The sequence below is a fragment of the Osmerus mordax genome, chromosome 13 (assembly GCF_038355195.1).
Source record: "Osmerus mordax isolate fOsmMor3 chromosome 13, fOsmMor3.pri, whole genome shotgun sequence".
Lineage (NCBI taxonomy): Eukaryota > Metazoa > Chordata > Actinopteri > Osmeriformes > Osmeridae > Osmerus > Osmerus mordax.
In genome coordinates, this window is record NC_090062.1 from 8348714 (window position 1) to 8368983 (window position 20270).

Sequence of the window (20270 nt, forward strand, 5' to 3'; positions counted from 1 at the left end):
ATTAAGGGTTTTACTTACTGAATCGATTACTGAATCGTTGTTTAACTATAAAGTTGGTGAGTGAGTGAAGTGAAGGAGTCACGTTTTTGGGCAATTGATGAGCCAAATAAATCACTGAATGCATAACAGCTTCTGAGTCTAACAAATGAATTCCTTAATTAATAAAAATGACTCTTACTGAACTAACTTGCAGCTGTTGGCAAGACAACAACTTTGCTAGATGAAAGAATTAAATAAACTAGTGCACAGTACCCATGATGCAGACAGTGAATAAGATGTTGGTGAGACACACACACAGATTCCTGGAATTATACACAGGGCACAGTGCCCGTGATGCTGTTGGTAACAATCGTTGCCCTAAAATAAAACTATAAAACTTGGAATTTTGGGCACAGACAGATACAGATTAAAGTATAGATGCATCAATGTATAGTATGGAGTCAGATGGCTGAGTGGTTAGGGAATCGGGCTAGTAATCAGAAGGTTGCTAGTTCGATTCCCGGCTATGCCAACCAAATGACGTTGTGTCCTTGGGCAAGGCACTTCACCCTCCTTGCCTCGGGGGAATGTCCCTGTACTTACTGTAAGTCGCTCTGGACAAGAGCGTCTGCTAAATGCCTAGATGTAAATGTAAGTATAGATGTTTTAAAATATAGATGTTTTAGAAAAGTATACATAATGTACCTTATAGCTTGCTTTTATTCCATGAAGAATGCATGAAAGTACAACCAATTGTATTGGCTCATTCACTGCTAACGGCAGGGCTGTAATCATAATGTATATTGGGGTATTCAAATATTCAAATCTGGTCAAAATGTCCCACCCAATATATTGATATAAAAATATAAATCAAATATAAATGTGCTACGCTATGACAGGCAACCTCGCACGTTGTCCAGAATTTACATTCAAAAATTTAATCATATTCATAACAAAACGTAAAAAGTTCTCAGGGGGGGCCCTCAGACTCCCCAGCAGATTTCGTCCCCCCAAATGTTGATTCCATGGCTACGGCCTTGGCTAACGGCACAAAAATAGATTTACATATATTTTGCTTCTGGCAGTGACTGGTGGTCAAAAGCAGTTAACGTGGAACAGACAATGAAAAGTAGATGGTAAAACTGGTCACAGAAAAAAGAGATAGTGCTGAAACCCCAAAATGGGCTGTTCTCCTTGAATTCATTTCAAAGCACTGTCTGATAGATGTGTACCAAATTACAGATTGTTGGGAAAGGACATTTTCTTTGGAAAGATATACAGTAGTTCTATTTGTTGTGGCTCATTAGGGTCATACAATACTGCTGTGAATCATAGCCTTGTAAGCCTTGTCATAAATTTTAAGAATTAAGGAAAAGTCCTTGTGCAATATTCTGTAGATTAAAAGTAGACTGAAACAGTCCAAGGTGTTGTGTACTTAGAGGTTTACTCATTGATTTCTTATTGTAGGACATGCACTGTGTGTAATGGAACACAAAACAAAATGCTTTACCAGGATGTACAAAGTATGGTTTTTGAAACAAAGTTCCGAAGTTAGGCATAGTAAAAACAATTTTGTTTAACTATTGGTTTTTAATGTTACAAGTTTAACCTTAACCATCTACCTTTGTAAATAGCTTTTTTTTGGTAACCCTGACTTTTTGGTATGTATGTCTGTATGTCTATCTAGTGGGATGACTAAAGCAACATGGGAAACATACTCAAGCTGAGTGCCAACTGCAACATATGAGTGCTTGTTAAAAGAAACATGGAATTAATAAAACTTTGTTTATGTATATTATTTATTTTATTCAATGCAGAAAAAAAGAAAAACAACGCCTTATTATGTGTGGTCAATCCCACACCTTAATGCACAGGAATTATATTATGTGCAGGCAAGCTATAAAAAGTGTGATGTTGCTGTGTTTATGCTAATTATCAGAATGAATCTGTCTTTCCTAATGGGACTTTTAATTAGGTTCTAAAAACAATGTTAACCCCCCCCCCCCCCAAGATAAAATGCAGTTGCTTGTGGATGGGAAAACATTTAGAAATTATACAGGAAAAAATGATCAGTTACAATGAAGGGTGTCTGTCATTTCATCTCTACTCTGAATAGGCAAACCAGATTACTTTCATTGTTGTTCAAGAGCTGTTTTGAGTTGCCATCTGTGCATAATCCCTTTATCTTCTTCTCAAAGCCTCTGGCTGTCATGATAGTCCAAGCCATTGGTTGGCAGAGTTAGGGGGTGTACAACTCATCATGATCTTTAAGAATAAACGCTGCAAAATATATTGATTTTAAGATACCGTCTCGACACAAGTCTGGGAGCCTGGGTCTTGTTTGGAAACTAATAAGATGAAGAGAGAGTGCATGTTGCTCAGTGAACCATGTAAAGTGAAGTAAAGTGTAGGCTAGTGTCTTTCAAGGAGGTACGACAAGGCAGCTCTTCGAAAAACTCTCCAGAGACTCTTTTCTCTCTTCCTTCATCTCATTGGAGCTGTCAGAGTTGTCTGATCTCCTCATCTCTCTCTACCTTACTTTGTTGCTCTCAGTTGAGGCTTAAACCATGGGGACAACATACATATATGTTTCAATTGACGTTCTTAGGTACACTTGTTTTTCCCACATATAATGTCAAACAAATAATCAATCACACATGCACATACTGTATGGTACATGTAGAGTAACAGTACATTAGAACATGACATTTGAGCAATTCAACAATAATCAATTTACCAGCATAAGTGTTCTGTGGCCTAAAAAGACAGATTATTATTATTGTTACTCTACTCCTGTTGTCAGAGATCACAGACATTGGAGTGTTTCTTTTCAGCACATACCCTCTGAAAAGGCTATAGTCAAAGCCTTGGCATTCTCTGGCACTTTCTGTTATTAAGATGATAGGATTTAAACAGTTAAAGAATAGACAAATTCCTGATAGTTTTGGAAGTGGGTTTTCATGAGCATAGCCCAACTCCTGTCCTATAGCATCAAACTGTTGGAAAAAGAACACAATATATGTACAAAAGAGTGCGCTACGCTGTCATCTCTCTTCCAACTTTCATCCATCTCTCACTCTCATTTTATCTCACAGTCTCCTCATCTCTCCTCATCTCTCTCTCTCCCCCACTCTTCCTCTCATAACACCATTCCCCTGCTGAGAACTCTAAAGAGGGAATAGGGGTTACAATGGGAGACAATGACTGTCCAGCTTCTCAGAACATGGTCACAACACAAACCCTATTTAATCATTTGGGGAACACAATACCTCCATTAAGGCATGGTTTATTTCCTTCCATGCCCTACTTTTAGCTCAAGAGTTCATTAAGAGGGATCTAGCATTGTGTTACATTTGGGAATAGACGAGAGAGAAGGGGGAAACAATAATCACATATTTACACATGAATATCTCAAAGTACTTGTTATGTGTATGTGGAGCAGATGTGCATTTCTAGGCAGTGCCTGGGGAGTGTGTGTGTGTCTGAGTGTGTTTGAGTGTGTTTGAGTGTGTTAGAGATTAGTGATGGGTTTACAATTTGGTATATTTGAGATATAAACTATATTTTGTGTTAGGGTTAGTTTGTTTAATTATCTGTCTTTTTTCTTTTCTCTTCCTCTCTTTCTCCCTCTTTACCTCTCTCCCTGTCTCTTTTTCTGACTTAGTTGGGGGGTTGTGGAATACTCGGAGTGGGGGTGTGGCTGTCGGTGACCCAGGGGAACTTTGCCACACTCTCATCATCCCTCCCCTCCCTGTCAGCAGCCAATCTCCTGATTGCAGTGGGGACGATTATTATGGTGATTGGGTGCCTTGGCTGCATCGGAGCTGTCAAAGAAAGCCGTCCTCTGTTGTTGAGTGTAAGTATCTGCCATGATAACACTTGCATCATCATCAACATAACAAGGAATGTTAATGCAAATTGGAGCGTGACCTCCAATTTCTTGACTTTTTATCCCGTAGGCTGAAAATAACGTTTGAAAAACAAGATCTTTATCCTTTAATCAGATCTCCACATGAAAACAGCAAACACGCTCACTGTCCTGATTCTTAAATAAGTTTGAGACTCACTCACATCTCATGCCACAGCCAACCATGACCAAACAACAACACATCAACAACTTAAATAAATGTCTTGGAATACAGAACACCACACAGTTGGCAAACTTGATACTTAAAAGTGTTCTTTAGAGAAGCTCCACAATAATCCTGCAAAGAATCAAATCAAATCCAAACCATTTTTATGAAACAGCACAGCAGGGGTTGCAATTATTCAGCAGGACAGTCATAAAAAGAAATTGCAAGACCATGTGCCCGTCATTAGCAGCTGTCATGACATTTCCCTTGGGGCCCTCAAAGGCACAGACTGCTGTGCCAATATAATAAGCCAACCCCTCTATAAAGGCGGGCACATACAGTATAAAGATTGATGGGAGATCATTGTATGTGACGATGAAGATTTCAAAAACCTTTGTTTCAAGAAGAATTAAGAGATGTTCAAACATCAGTTTAGTGTAAAGACTTAGTATGTCGTTTGTAGTATGTCTACATATGACGCGTGGTTTATCCAGGACTCTAAATAATGCATCTGTTACTTTCCATCATATCTTCATGTTTTAGTGTTGTCATATGCTTTCATTGGTCCATAAAGAAGACTGTGGTTCAAAATGTTTATGAATCCATTACCCTTCACCTTCATCAGAAATGTTTCTAGCTTTTCTATCCACACCAGTACATTTAATTAGGGTCCAGAAATCCAATCTCCATTGGATTTATTCCAAATTACAATCGCATTTCACACCTATATAACATGACAGTCAATACTTACTCTGGGTATTAGGCGAGGTTGCGATAACTGGGGGCAGGGGCGTAGCCACGTGGTGGCCAGGGGGGGGGCAACGGCCACCATTGGTCAGAGAATGGCCACCCTGCCGGCCGTTTTTTTTAAACCTTCCTGGACAGAAACGGTATAAAGCTGAAATAAATACATTAGTATTTTTTTTATAAAGTCGTCTTATATTGGCATTTGTCACTTATGCTACAAGCCCCATATTCGCAACATGTTGGGCCACGCCCCCATCAACAGCGCAAGACACAAACCAACGTACCTGCATTCTGACAGCGCTTCAATGGAAACTAGCAGATAACGACTGGATACCGTTAGAAAACTGCTGCTCTGAGTGATGCAGTGTGTGAGTTTTAAAATAGTAGTTTTAGACTATCAAGTGCCACCCCAAATAAAAGACTGGCCAGAGCTGGCCCCCCCCAGAAATAATGTCCTGGCTACGCCCCTGACTGGGGGGAGGGGTTAAGTGCACTGAGGCTTTACCTTAATATATTGGAAAACCAAAACCAAACTGCTTACACACAAACAATCTTTTCAGAAAAGTGGACATGCAATTATAACATGTAAGAGTGACATAAGAGAAATAGGCCATCTGAAAGAAAAATAAATTCTGATGACACAGCAAGAACTAAATACCTGTTGAGTTATTACTCCTGGCAGTGCTCCCTCATGTGTTAGCAAGCTGTCGGAACCTGATGGAGCCCAAATGCCATTGATTTGAGAGGCAATGTCCAACTGCACTGAACTGTCAGCTCTGCACGTCATCAACAGTGTTGGTGTGTATCTATGGACAAAGAGGCACAGCTAAGTAAGTAGAAATCCTAAGCAGGGACTGAATGTGGGGGAAATCAATTTAGGCACCAGGGCTTTGATTATGCCTCATCCCATGGCACACTCTCCTACCAAGGGATTGATCTCAGCTAAATTGGAATATCAGCAAAGTGTGCACAATGAGTCATAACATACACAGTAGTTTGTGTGTTTGTGTGTGTAGGGTGGGTGGGTGGTTAAACAGTTTTCACACACACACACACACACACCCACACAAACATAAAAGTAAACTGACACAAATGCTGATGCGTGTGCACACTGATGTGCTCCCACACACTAAAACAAATAAGTATACAGTATATTGTTTGAACAACACATCTAATTACTCAACAGTGTTTGCGTGGGTTCTCATATCTTTTCAGTGCCAGTCATAACAATGTGTCATGCACAGAAATGCGTCACAAACACTATGAGTACATGGCATTGACATTGGCATAGCATTGGAGATTTAACATGTGAACATTTCAGTTTGACTACAATGAATGTTGATCAGTTGAGTCCTCGTAAGCTCTCACAATTTTTTTCAAACTGATTTTGATGTGGTTCTCCTTCAAGAATTCACAGACAAATTCCTGTTGACAAATTTGTATAATTAAGTTAGATTAAGACACAAATGTTGAAGGCAGTATCCTCTGGCAGTCAGCATAATTGCCATCCAATTATTGTTTTTATAATTGACATCTGATTGTCTCTCTCATTTCAATGGAGCAACACATATCCCTTACAGTATAGTTAGTTTTTAATTTCCTTTCATTTTTCTGGTTCACCATATTATAAAAATTATGTCTGAATGCCATTGTCTAGGATTTCCATTAATTTTGCCATGACCATGATTGTACAGCTGAAATCTCTTGAGATATATTTATTGCCTGAGGCAAAACAGGAAGTGCTTAAGTCTTATCATGATCGGTCGATTAATTTTGAAGTATACTAAATTGACCCACATTAAATGTTTACTTCCCAAGAGGCAATTTGCGTCTTTTATTCTTTTATTCAGTTTTTTTGTTGTTGCCTCTGGCCCTATAGGTTGTGCTTCAATAGTTAAGAGACAAGTCCTATGATTTCAGGTGTCATTGACATGATAATGAGCTGACTTGAGTAAGTTTGCCTTTTGGGAAAGGATTAGTAAAAGGTCACAATAGGGTGCACACACACAACAACCCAAAAGTTCAACATAAAATCTGGAAGGAAAGTGTGTAAATTAAATATAGGTTTGGCCATAATTGTTTCTTGTGTCTATACCCCTCCACAGTATTTCATTTTTACTTTACATGTTTTTCAACATGATTCCATAACTGCAAAGCATAACTAAAAACTTATATCAAGAAACAGTGGGGACAGATCTTTGAATTGAGGACAGATGATTTAAGGACTATGTGGCTTACAATGAGATGTTTCACACCTTCCTATTGTTGATGACTAATGCCTTGTCAATCCTTCAAGCGGTGTGGCTGCTGAGAGGCCTTGAGGGTAAATAGACTGTACCACCGCATCCTGACGCCTGTATCACTTACAATTCACAAATCACATTTCTGGAGAGCTCTCTCACAAAATGAGAAGGATTTGGTGGTAATGCAGCAACCAACACTGACCACCTTCCCTCTTCTTTGTCACTCTCCTTCTCTTTCTGTTTATTGCTCTTATTGCCGTAAGGCCTCTAGAGCTACGCTTCCCTCTATCTCCCTTCACATTTCACTTTCTCTCACTCGCTCCTTTTGCTTCTGATGTTCAATGACAGTGAAGAGGACAGGTGCTCCCTTGTGTGAGGGGTGAGATGTAGTTTTCGCAGAGCGCTTGATGGATTAGTCAGCTAACTGTCTCAATTGCTCACATGGGTCGTCAGGATGGGTGTGTGTATGTGTGTGTTGTCGGGAGCTGTGATGGAGCCCAAAAGTAGATATTCTGTTGTTCCACTCCAACCAGCCTAACTTGGAAGGATTGTTATACATCCATGCTCTCTCTGGGCTGTCAATCATAAACACCAAAATTGAGGGGTTTGTAAGGGTCTAGGATCTCTCGTCTTACAGCAACACTCTGTTCCTGACACCGTGGGCTTCTCCAGCTGTTCTATGCTGCTGTGTTAGACTTCATTCTTCACAGACAGGTGTTGTCACCATAGAGGAGCTCTCCTCCCTTGCTCCTGATAAATTGCACCCATAAATACTTTGTTCTCTCTGTCTCCCTTTCCCCACAGTTTTTCATCCTTCTTGTCCTCATCTTCTTCCTGGAGATACTATCCATCATGCTCTTCTTTATCTACCAAGATCAGGTATGTTTATTGCTAATCACAATTCCATCACCATACTGTTTTATAATAAATACATCTTTTCATATAATATAGAAAAATAGGATTGGAAGCATTTTTTAGATGGTTAGTAGTCCTCCAACACATTTTGCTGGGTGTGTGGTTTAAATAAAAAATACTGACCATGACTCCCATCCAAGTTATTTTTGTGAAAATATGGGTTGAAAATCTTCTTCAAGTGCTTTCCCTGTGAAATAAACAAGTCAAGTTGAAAACAACCCCAAGAAGTGCTGCCTTTTCAACATTAATATGTAATTTTTGTGCATCAGAGCATTTTTCAAGAGATTAATAATAAAACTCATGGCATTGCAAATTGTATCCATCTTTAACTCCCATGACAAGTTGTCCTCTAATGTATTGACCACATGCTCCATTATGCATGAATTGGGATTTTTTTGTTCCCCAAGGTCTGAGGCCAAGCCCGCCAGTGTTTGTATAGCCATGTCTCTCTTTGAAAATACCAAGCCTCTATGTTTGATATCTCCCCCATCCTTGTTTAGTGTATTCTCTTTGACACCGTAGCATTGTACTTTGTGCTGTCTTTTATCTGGCATTATGTAATACCCATGCAGCCTCAATTGGAAGCAGCTATCTATTCTGTATTTCCTTTGCAGTCTGTGTCTTGGTGTGTAATCCTATGAGTGTTTCTGAATTGGCGCTGTCTTCTGGGCTCCCAGCCAATAGGCTCTGTTCTCTATCACTGCTATGAATGTCATCAACACTGAGGATGCAGTGCCTCCCTGGGTCTGTGTTACAATGAATTGCATGGGATCATGCTCCCCACCCCCCACCCACAACGTCTACCAACACACACACACACATACACATATTCGGAATTATTCAGTTACAACTCAATCTGCTCTTATTGAGCACATTGATTAGAAATTTAAAAGAAGAAAGTAGAAAGAACTGTTGAAAAAGGTAAATTAGCAAGTCTAGTTGACATGCAGGAACTGCTTGATGGGAAGACCAATAGTGATTTTTCAAAACAGAGCACTCTCACTCATCAGAGAGATACAGTGCCAATGCCTAAAGTGTGTGTTTTTCATGTTCTACTTTTCCATTTGTGGAGGCTTGTGTAATTTTACTGGATTGGATTCAGATAGGTATATAATTTACATTTACATTTAGTCATTTAGCAGACGCTCTTATCCAGAGCGATATAAGCTGATATATACAGTTAGGTCCATAAGTATTTGGACATTGACACAATTTTCATCATTTTGGCTCTGTATACCACCACAATGGATTTGAAATGAAACAATCAAGATGTGCTTTAAGTGCAGACTTTCAGCTTTAATTTCAGGGTATTTACATCCAAATCAGGTGAACGGTGTAGAAATTACAACACATTTTATATGTGCCCCCCCCCTTTTTAAGGGACCAAAAGTAATTGGACAATTGGCTGCTCAGCTGTTCCATGGCCAGGTGTATGTTATTCTCTCATAAAGGGAGTTCGTTATTTCATTGACAAGGAGCAGATAAAAGGTCTAGAGTTCATTTCAAGTATGGTATTTGTGTTTGGAATCTGTTGCTGTCAACTCCCAATATGAAGTCCAAAGAGCTGTCACAATCAGTGATGCAAGCCATCGTTAGGCTGTAAAATCAAAACAAACCTATCAGAGAGATAGCAAAAACATTAGGTGTGGCCAAATCAACTGTTTGGTACATTCTTAAAAAGAAAGAACGCACTGGTGAGCTCAGCAACACCAAAAGACCCGGAAGACCACGGAAAACAACTGTGGTGGATGACAGAAGAATTATTTCCCTGGTGAAGAAAAACCCCTTGACAACAGTTGGCCAGATCAAGAACACTCTCCAGGAGGTAGGCGTATCTGTGTCAAAGTCAACAATTAAGAGAAGTCTTCACCAGAGTAAATACAGAGGGTTCACCACAAGAAGTAAACCATTGGTGAGTCTCAAAAACAGGAAGACCAGATTAGAGTTTGCCAAAAAACATCCAAAAGAGCCTGTACAGTTCTGGAACAACATCCCATGGACAGATGAGACCAAGATCAACTTGTACCAGAATGATGGGAAGAGTATGGAGAAGGGAAGGAACTGCTCATGATCCAAAGCATACCACCTCATCAGTGAAGCATGGTGGAGGTAGTGTTATGGCGTGGGCATGTATGGCTGCCAATGGAACTGGTTCCCTTGTATTTATCGATGATGTGACTGCTGACAAAAGCAGTAGGATGAATTCTGAAGTGTTTCGGGCAATATTATCTGCTCAGATTCAGCCAAATTCTTCAGAACTCATAGGACGGCGCTTCACAGTGCAGATGGACAATGACCCGAAGCATACTGCGAAAGCAACCAAAGAGTTTTTTAAGGCAAAGAAGTGGAATGTTCTGCAATGGCCAAGTCAATCACCTGACCTAAATCCAATTGAGCATGCATTTCACTTGCTAAAGACAAAACTGAAGGGAAAATGCCCCAAGAACAAGCAGGAACTGAAGACAGTTGCAGTAGAGGCCTGGCAGAGCATCACCAGGGACGAAACCCAGCGTCTGGTGATGTCTATGGGTTCCAGACTTCAGGCTGTCATTGACTGCAAAGGATTTGCAACCAAGTATTAAAAGTGACAATTAGATTTATGACTATGTTAGTTTGTCCAATTATTTTTGGTCCCTTAAAAAGGGGGGGGGCACATATAAAATGTGTTGTAATTCCTACACCGTTCACCTGATTTGGATGTAAATACCCTGAAATTAAAGCTGAAAGTCTGCACTTAAAGCACATCTTGATTGTTTCATTTCAAATCCATTGTGGTGGTATACAGAGCCAAAATGCTGAAAATTGTGTCAATGTCCAAATACTTATGGACCTAACTGTATATATCAGCTTAATTTCAAGTGTGAATGCTAGTCTGACAAAAAAAATGGGCACCTTTGTACCTTGACACTCGTGAACAGTACTTTGGAAGGGAGTTATTTTTACCACATTAGGATGTGCAGGTTTTAAAAACACAAAAGGACATCATTAAACTGCATCATTACCTTTTACTTCCAAGAAAGAGTTTTAAGTTAGTCAATCAGTTTCATCTTTACACCCATTACCCTGCTGCCACATTCCATCTCCCCAACTGATGAAGGTCACGATATAGGAATGGTAATTCTATCCTAAGGCTTATTTCAGGTAAGATCCGGCTCTAATAATATTATTATTCTTGTAGCCTTGGTTTACCACACTGCTTCTCCTCCACTATTGGTTTGGATTTCCACCAGCTGTCTCATGTCACAAGCACACATACACACCTACTTGCCCACACGTGCATGCACGCACATACAGACACATACAAGTGCACACACGTATGCACATACACACACACACACACACATACATACATACATACATACACAGAGCCAGCGGTAACCCTTTGTGCCAGTCATACAGCTGTGTATGTGCCATCTCCATCTACACTAACCCCACTCCAGTTCTGGGCATCGGCCTGGCATTGATTACAGTAATACTACCAGAGGCGTCAGGCTCACAATCTGTTGCACTCTAATAGACCATAAAGGATTTTTCTATTTAACATGCTGGGGTTATGTTTTCATAGGGAACACAGTAAGGTATTTGATATTACTAAATACATAGAAACTTGCACACACATGCATACACGCACATACAGACACATACAAGTGCACACACGTATGCACATACACACACACACACACACACACACATACATACATACATACATACATACACACACAGAGCCAGCGGTAACCCTTTGTGCCAGTCATACAGCTGTGTATGTGCCATCTCCATCTACACTAACCCCACTCCAGTTCTGGGCATCGGCCTGGCATTGATTACAGTAATACTACCAGAGGCTTCAGGCTCACAATCTGTTGCACTCTAATAGACCATAAAGGATTTTTCTATTTAACATGCTGGGGTTATGTTTTCATAGGGAACACAGTAAGGTATTTGATATTACTAAATACATAGAAAGTTCTCTGTAAAACTAAGTAAAAATATGTGTATTCAAACTATAAAAGCACTGTTACAGTAACACATCAAGCCTACACATCAAGACCTGCTTTCCTGTCACTGTAATTAACTCTTTGTTCCGTTCAGAACTTTTTTATTTTATTACTATATCAAAGTTCTCAAAATGTAATCACTAAAATCTAATCAAGTTAACAAAATAAGTCAAGTTAAATTACTGTCATGTGGACATGTATTTTTATTTTTTATTCTGACTCCTCAGCCACCCACAATGCCTTGGGATGAGTGTGTTTTGTTAATGGGATACTGTCTGTCTTTATTGCTTTCACAATCCCCTCCAACATAGCCTGTATATGAGGAGTATAACACAATCATAGTGTATTGCATTGTTAGGTGTAAGTGGATCTATTGTCAATTTGTATTCTCTGAATAAGGGCTCTGAAGGTACAAGGCTACCATTGAGACCAATGTACTATATTACCGTGGGCATTTTCAATGTCTGGTTGGATGTGGGAACTGTCAATCAAGACACCTGACCTCTCTTCCCTCTGCAGATGGATGGGTCCTAATAAATAGGTGACGTCATAGCGATGTAACAAAATGGTTACCAGTGTAACGATTGAGCTGTGGATGGGAGCCGTGTCTAAATGACAACCTTGTCTCCCAGACTTTTCCCTTCTGTCTTTTAAGTGGCATATGGTTACAACAAATAGGATTTCTGTCATCTCTCATCCCTTCTCTGTAAGGTTTTCTGAGTTGGCTTCTACACCTGTTATGGTCAGCCAAGCATCACCCAGTTGAGTGCTACACAATAGTGTGTGACAGGTTGTACACCACCACCCCATCCTCCTTCTTGTTTCCCTTTCGATCATCATTTTAAATTGGGCATTGAAGTAAAAATTGGCAGTTGACTATAATGTCATGACTTCGACTAGATTGGAGACTGAGTTGGTTGAGCATGGTTTCCCATGAAAATGTGTAAAATAACAGAAAAATGTTCATTGGATGTGAGGTGATTATAAATTAATAAGTTATGCACAACAGAAAAGTAGTAATATCACAATTTAATTTATCCTTAGCCTACTCTACATCGCTCTGCTCCCTTTAATCAGATTTGGCATCAACAACCGCCCCATTTGCTTAACATCAGAAACTTTTTTCACTGAAATCTGGGACAACCAATGATACCAGGGTTGTGTTACCCGTGACTGATTACATTGTTTCTATTTTATGGCATAGAACTATCGGATTGGTGATGGTGAAATCTCCTACGAATCACATCGCTATGCCCATTAAATAAAACTAACATCAATGTGACAATAATCCGAATGTTCCTAATACAGGCTGTATGTTTGTTTGTTTTTGTAGTTTTGTCATTGAAATAAGCATTTTCCAATTAATTTAGTGTAACTATCACAAAATAAAAGGACAATCAGGTAAAGTAAAACAATGATGGGAAAATCGCAGACAGGAAATGCATGTGTAAGGATTCCTATGAATAACTATGAATAAATATGAATTCATTTGAATAAACATATGATATTAAGTGAACTGTGACTACAGGAAGAAATGCAACACAAAGGGCCCCTATTTCGACTACTCTCACAGGGAGCAATTTTACACAAAGCGAAGATAAGAATGTGAGCAATTTTGGGCCTATTTGGGTCTTTGGCTGTTGTTCATATTTCCTGTTTTGCTGAATTGTTGGAGTGAACCATTAAAGCATTATGTGTAACAGTACTATTACTGTCCAAGCAAGCTTGTAAGACGGCTGGGCTATTAAATTACAGACCCTTACAGACTGAAAAAGAGCAGTGTAATTTTCTAATTGGCCAATGCGTTATCAATTGCTACTTGACCCCCTAACTGTAATTGAGTGGCTTTGGCCCTGGCCTAAGACAAGTGGGCTAAGTTGTACTCAGAGTCAGGGTAAGTACATTTTAAAAACCAACAATACCTTTCTCTATATGCACATTCAATTTCAAAAGCAAAGTGGTGCTTGTTTTAAACCTGAATTCAGACAGTGTTTCATACCTCTGAGCATCAGGAGAGTGAACTATGTGAGTCAATCAATGGCATGGACATCAGCTGCCATGGAAATCCCAGGACCAACCATAAATTGTAATAACTTAATAAAAATTGCAAAGCAAGTTTGTACATTTGACTGAAGTCACCTTCATTCTTGAATGTTAACATGAATAACGGTAATCTAGGTGTATAAATCAAGCCATTTGATTGTCATCACTAGCCACTAGAGAGGGAAACTTGAGTCTGAGACCCAAAACTTGAGACGCACTTATGTTGCAAAGAAATTGATTTGTGAATCGACTTTAAATGAAAGACTGTACAAAAAGTAAATAAAAGGATTGGTTTTTTTTTCTTCTGAATATCATTACATTTTCTAAATTACTGGTTTAGTTTAGATTGTTTTCTAACATTCGGTTACAGGAACTTTCAGTGTGCTGGTGGCAATAAATGGCATACCATTTATAAAACTTGCAGCATGATAAAGATGCTACTATTAACTACACACCCAAAGAGTATTAAACCTGGAATCAAATAGTATTTTGATTCACAAAAGACAACATCTTCTGTATGTATGGGACAACAAACAAGGACAAGGATAATTGATCAAATTAAATGATTCAAATAATTGTCTTAAGATGGTTAAGGTTTATAAAACTGTCCCACAGCAGGTGGAAAAACTATTGCCAAAAGCGGCTGGATAGTTGACTTATGAAGACATGTTTATGGTGTGTTAGCTGTATGTGGGCTAATTAAAATTTGTGCTCAAAAGGGTCATCCAAAGGGATGTGTTCTCTTTGTCCTCAGTATTTTTTATTTCTCCCATGTAACTAATCTCTGTCCTTGTCTTTCTTCCCATTTATGATCAAATGGATGGAAACATTACATGTGGGTAGCTGAATTGACACGCTTCTCTTCTAATTTAGTCTTCCTTCTTTCTGCTAGCTCTTTCTCCTCCCTTTATGCCAAGATTTTCTTGCAAATGCTTTTTAATCAGGGACAAGGTCTCCTTAATGTACATTGTTTGGTGTACTTTTAGATGGCAGCAGTTTCCACATAGGGGTGAATTATTCACCTAGGTTTGTTTTCATCTCTTCTGTGTTGTACCATCTCTTCTCCTCATCTTGTGTGCACTCTCTCCCTCTCTTTCATTCTATCCATCTCATCCCTTAGAACTCTCTCCTAATATCCCCCCCTCTCTATACCCTTCTCTCATTCTGAATAATTGATTGTTCATTCTCATGTTGCCTGCTGTATTTGAGTGCCACTGCAGTTGCGAAGGACAAAATGCTGTAGACAGGGGAACTTGAGCTTTCAGAGATTTGTGGTGTCTAAAGTTGTAAAAAGGATTACTGGGTTATTTGTCTAATAATAGTCTGCTTAAAATGTTGTTTTCAATATTATAATTTTTTTTTGATACTTTGATACCGTTTTATTTAGTTAGCAAATGTAATGTAATGTAGGGATTGGAAATAACCAAATTATCTTTCACATATTTGTACCCAGATGCACTGAATCTGGAAAACAACCAGACCAACTCTAAAGGCAAACTAGCCAAGTGCTGTAGTTCCCTACCCTAGGGTCCAAAACAGAATGTGTAAATGGTCTATAGACAAATTGAACAAGGAGGGGAGAGGGAGTCTGACAGCAGGGTTGGAAGGCATAGTTCTTACATTTACATTTAGTCATTTAGCAGACGCTCTTATCCAGAGCGACTTACAGTAAGTACAGGGACATTCCCCCGAGGCAAGTAGGGTGAAGTGCCTTGCCCAAGGACACAACGTCAGTTGGCTTGACCGGGAATCGAACTGGCAACCTTCGGATTACTAGCCCGATTCCCTCACCGCTCAGCCACCTGACTCCCTAGTTCTTCCTCTGGGTTGAGATTCTACTGAACCAGACTTAAGGACTGCATTATCCAGTCCCAGTGTTGAGAAGAGGATTCTTAGTCAATGGAGATTTACATTTACATTTAGCAGACGCTCTTATCCAGAGCGACTTACAATAAGTACAGGGACATTCCCCCGAGGCAAGTAGGGTGAAGTGCCTTGCCCAAGGACACAACGTCATCTGGCACGGCCGGGAATCGAACAAGCAACCTTCTGATTACAAGCCCGCTTCCCTAACCGCTCAGCCACCTGACTCTCGGAGATCATTGAGATCGATGTGTTGTTGACGTTGCCAATGTGTGAGTAAAGTTAAACGGCGCACATTAGTGTGTGTGTGTGTGAGAGATTGAGAAAGAGAGAGAGAGAGAGAGAGAGAGAGAGGAGAGAGAGAGAGAGAGAGAGAGAGAGAGAGAGAGAGAGAGAGAGAGAGAGAGAGAGAGAGAGAGAGAGAGAGAGAGAGAGAGAGAGAGAGAGAGAGAAGCTATTTATTTTTCTTTGCCAGGTTTTTAAAATAATATTTCAATATAGTTCAATAAAGGTAATCAGTTATGGTCATTTGTCAATATTTCATTGCAAATGTCTTACATGTGGTTGTTTACCAGTCTATTTCATGTTTATTAAACTCATCGATACCTTTGCACATCCATGTATGTGTCTAATTGCACTCCAAATGAAGTGTAGTTCAAATAGAGACAAGTCTCAACTGGAAACTCATGACAATCCCTACTGCTCTAGTTCCCTTGAGCACCATAACTAAGTTGGGTGGATTATGTCTACAATTGTTACCCAAATCTGTCAATTAAATCTGGCACTTGCACAAACGTGTAAAAGAAAGGAAGAACAGAAGGAAGGTTGTATTTTTTTATTTTTAAATCACTACCAAGACTAATACTGTACAGTTTATCGTCAAACTGTGATGTGAAGGAGCAAAAAGTAGCACCTGAGGGGTTTGTACAACACAAACCTATAATGTACATATTTCTTTTGATTCCTCTCTCCCTGTCTGCCTTGTTCAGATTGACCACTATGCCCAGAGGGATCTGAAGAGAGGGCTCCAGCTCTTTGGCACCGAGGGGAACGTGGGCTTGACGAATGCCTGGATGATTGTACAAACGGATGTAAGACGCCTGTAGACAGGCTAGGTTTGACCTCTCTAAAGCCCAGCCTCATGTCTTTTCTCCTTAGCCCCCTCTCAAATCATACATCCACATTCAATGAGAAGGTCAGACTGGAGAGATTTCAGGTCCTGTCTTTAAATGTGTGAAAATTTATTTTTCAGATGTAATCATGCTTGCACACATTTTATCATGCTGCTTGTGCTACTTAAAATGCCCCCTGGTGGTAAATTATTAAAATTGGTAAATTAAGCTTGGGCTATGAAAAAGGTGGCATAGAAGTTTATTGTTAGATAAAGGTATAATTACATGTTTACTTCTACCACCAAGTGGACTTGAAACGATGCAATAAAACCAGATTTAGTGTGAAGCCTTGGGTCTTAAAATAGGTTACCAAAAGTGGAGAAATGAATGCAAATTATAATTACAAACTCCCCCCAATGATCGGAGTTTGTTTACAGCTTCACTTTGATTTTGCTTTTTTGTATTATTCATAGTCAGAAATCTCCACACCAAATTAAACACAAGGTGAGGAAAGATATTTGGATTTAGGAAATGCAACAGAACTTTCACGGTTGTGGTGAAAGTTGTTGGAAAACATCAAACGATGATTCCATGCTGTGGGGTTGTTCCATGATAGAGTGGACTACTTTTACATCACACAGAGATTGTGATGACTGGTTGTTACTTGTAATAAAAGACTGTGATGGGACAGAGGAATGTGTATGAGAGAGAGATTGAGAAAAAAAAAGATAGAAAACAAAGATGGAGAAAAGAAAACAAATGGAGAGAAACTGTTGGTGTGGTTGTGTCTGCACGGACTCTGGGACAGTATATGTTATTTGCTTGAGTAACTGTGCTGATAAACTCACCTGCACAATCACTGTCAGTGTAAGTCAGTGAACCCCAGACTAAGATAGATATTGTGTGTGACATTTCTAGCATTAAAAAAAATCCATTGTACTTAAGATGTTGTATCTATCTGTTTTGCAGTTCCGGTGTTGTGGTGTAACCAATCATACAGATTGGTTTGAGGTATATAATGCCACGCGTGTGCCAGACTCCTGCTGCTTGGAGTACAGTGACAACTGTGGTCTGAATAACCCAGGGACCTGGTGGACTGCAGTAAGTACACTTACAAACACACACACACACACACAGACTAACAAACAAATAGAAATTGTTTTTTTTTGCAGCACAGCATAGAGCTATGGAAACTTGTTTGAGCCAACTGTTTCCACAGAGCTTGTTTTTCATATTTGGTTCTGTGTCAGAATCATGGCAACAATAGGGGGTAGGGGAGCAGGTACATTCAAGCCTATTCATTTGGTGAGAACAACACAAAATGTTGATTATAATTGTACTTTTGTGATCATTGTAGTATCAAACTACCCATATAACCGAATCATTATTGAATCACTTGAGTACTTTAAAACCTTGTGTTTATTTGAAGTGAAGGTAATATATTGAATTGTATCTATATTCTAATGTATTCTTTTCTGTATCTCTGCAGCCATGTTATGAGCGAGTGAAGGATTGGCTAAATGAAAACCTGGTGGCACTTTGGATATTTGCTCTGTGTACTGCTCTCACTCAGGTACAAAACAATAATAATACAGCAGCTACATTCAAAACAAGAGTAATACAGCAGCTACATTCAAAACAAGAAGGTTCAACAGCAGAAGTTATGGGTGATTTGATGTCCATTACATGGATTATTTGTCTCTAATGTAATCTCTGTTTCATCTCTACAGATTCTTGGCTTGGTGTTCTCAATGACCATGTTCTGCCAGGCTGTGAAAGTGGAAACCTTCTATGCCTAAAACCTGGTCGTAAAAGAGATTTGGATTGAACTCAAGGTGGGAGATAGACCTACCCTTTTCCTTCCAAAGACTGTTTTTTTTCCGACCCTTGTCTACTCCGTGACACTCAATTTGTTGCCTTGCCGACCAACCCTTATGTTACAGTCCACAACATTTCTGTAAATGTTACGCAGCAACACTAAGTCAATGTAATTATTGGGCTGAGCTATACAGTAGGCTACTCTATGTAAGATTGTACATTCAGTTTTGTGATCAACATACAGGATTACGAACATATATAGAAATGTAACTCTTTTTCTTAAAGATATATTAATTTGTATTTATTTTGAAAACGTTATGATGTAAGTGTTTAAAAAAAAGGAAGCTAAGCACCATGCAAGTATGTGTGCATGGTTCTGACAGGTGTGGTGTTGATTAAATGTTTTGGCTCATAACAAGATCCTTGCCTGAGTATAACTGTTCCTGAGAAATGAATATAGCCAATCCACTATAGGCTACTGTGGCGCAGTTCACCTTGACGTTTTTGTATGGATATAGCAATTTTTTTTTTTTTTTTTTTTTTTTTTTTTTTTTACATAATAAAGGTTTCTTTGCAAACTTAACCTTCAAGGTAGCAAAAAAATCCTATTCGGGATTTTCTATTATCATTCACATTCATCACCTTTTAGATTCAGCTTCTTAAAAGATCAGTTTGACTGTGAGTCATCTTCAGTCTTCACTTTATTACACATTGAACAGAAACTCTTCTCTGTAACCTAGATATACTTTGCGTGTTCAAATAGTCCAACAGTAGCCTACCTGAACAGCCTACATTTAGCAAAGTACGAAGTAGCCTATATAATTCCATGATTTCTCTTTAACAAGACTGACAAGCATAAACTTTGTTTTGTTAAACACAGACAGCAGATTAGCCAAACCGTTTCTCAGGCTACCCCTCGATTGATTTGACAATACATTTGCCTCGTCCTAAAATGTTAGATATAGGTTATGTGCTTTTGATAGGTCAGCAATGGAAACTTAAAACATTTCTTTATCTGAAATCCAACAACCAAAACCAGTCAGTTGTTGCAAATGGCAGGATGACGTTCATAATGGTGGCTCAAAGGCCCAACGTAGTGAGTCAACAAACAACAAACTGATGAATATGATCATTATAATAACGGGAATACATGGTTGAAAAAGGACCATGTTCATCGGGGCCGGGTGGAGAGGGCATTTAAAGTGAAATTAGCATTAAATAAAATTAGCACTAATTGGGATGTAGCCTATTTCTAGGATTTGCAGACCAAAGACAGTAATCTAGCATGATCTAGGCTGTCCAGGCATCTGGTTGCAATGAAGACAAATCACGTAAACCTACTTTAAGAATATTACAACATAAATAGTCTATTTCAGAACGTGTTCGAACTCCTTCCTCCTCATGTTTGCCACAGCCTTACATTTTCTATGAGACCCCATATCTATTGCTTCTTGAGTTCATCCCCTTCTCTGCAGACCTCTC

The 20270-nt window shown here is 39.2% G+C and overlaps 1 protein-coding gene across 3 annotated transcripts in view; it reads left to right on the forward strand.

Moving 5' to 3' along the window:
• tspan4a (tetraspanin 4a) overlaps window positions 1-19206 on the forward strand; it is a 43599-nt gene extending 24393 nt beyond the window's left edge. For all 3 annotated transcript variants that reach the window (XM_067248480.1, XM_067248481.1, XM_067248479.1), the window contains 6 exons: window positions 3644-3835; window positions 7847-7921; window positions 16848-16949; window positions 17940-18071; window positions 18460-18543; window positions 18701-19206. In XM_067248480.1, the coding sequence (XP_067104581.1) occupies window positions 3644-3835; window positions 7847-7921; window positions 16848-16949; window positions 17940-18071; window positions 18460-18543; window positions 18701-18769 (654 nt within the window). In that variant the 3' untranslated portion in view covers window positions 18770-19206. The remainder of the gene's footprint in view (window positions 1-3643; window positions 3836-7846; window positions 7922-16847; window positions 16950-17939; window positions 18072-18459; window positions 18544-18700) is intronic.
• The last annotated feature ends 1064 nt before the right edge of the window (window positions 19207-20270 follow it).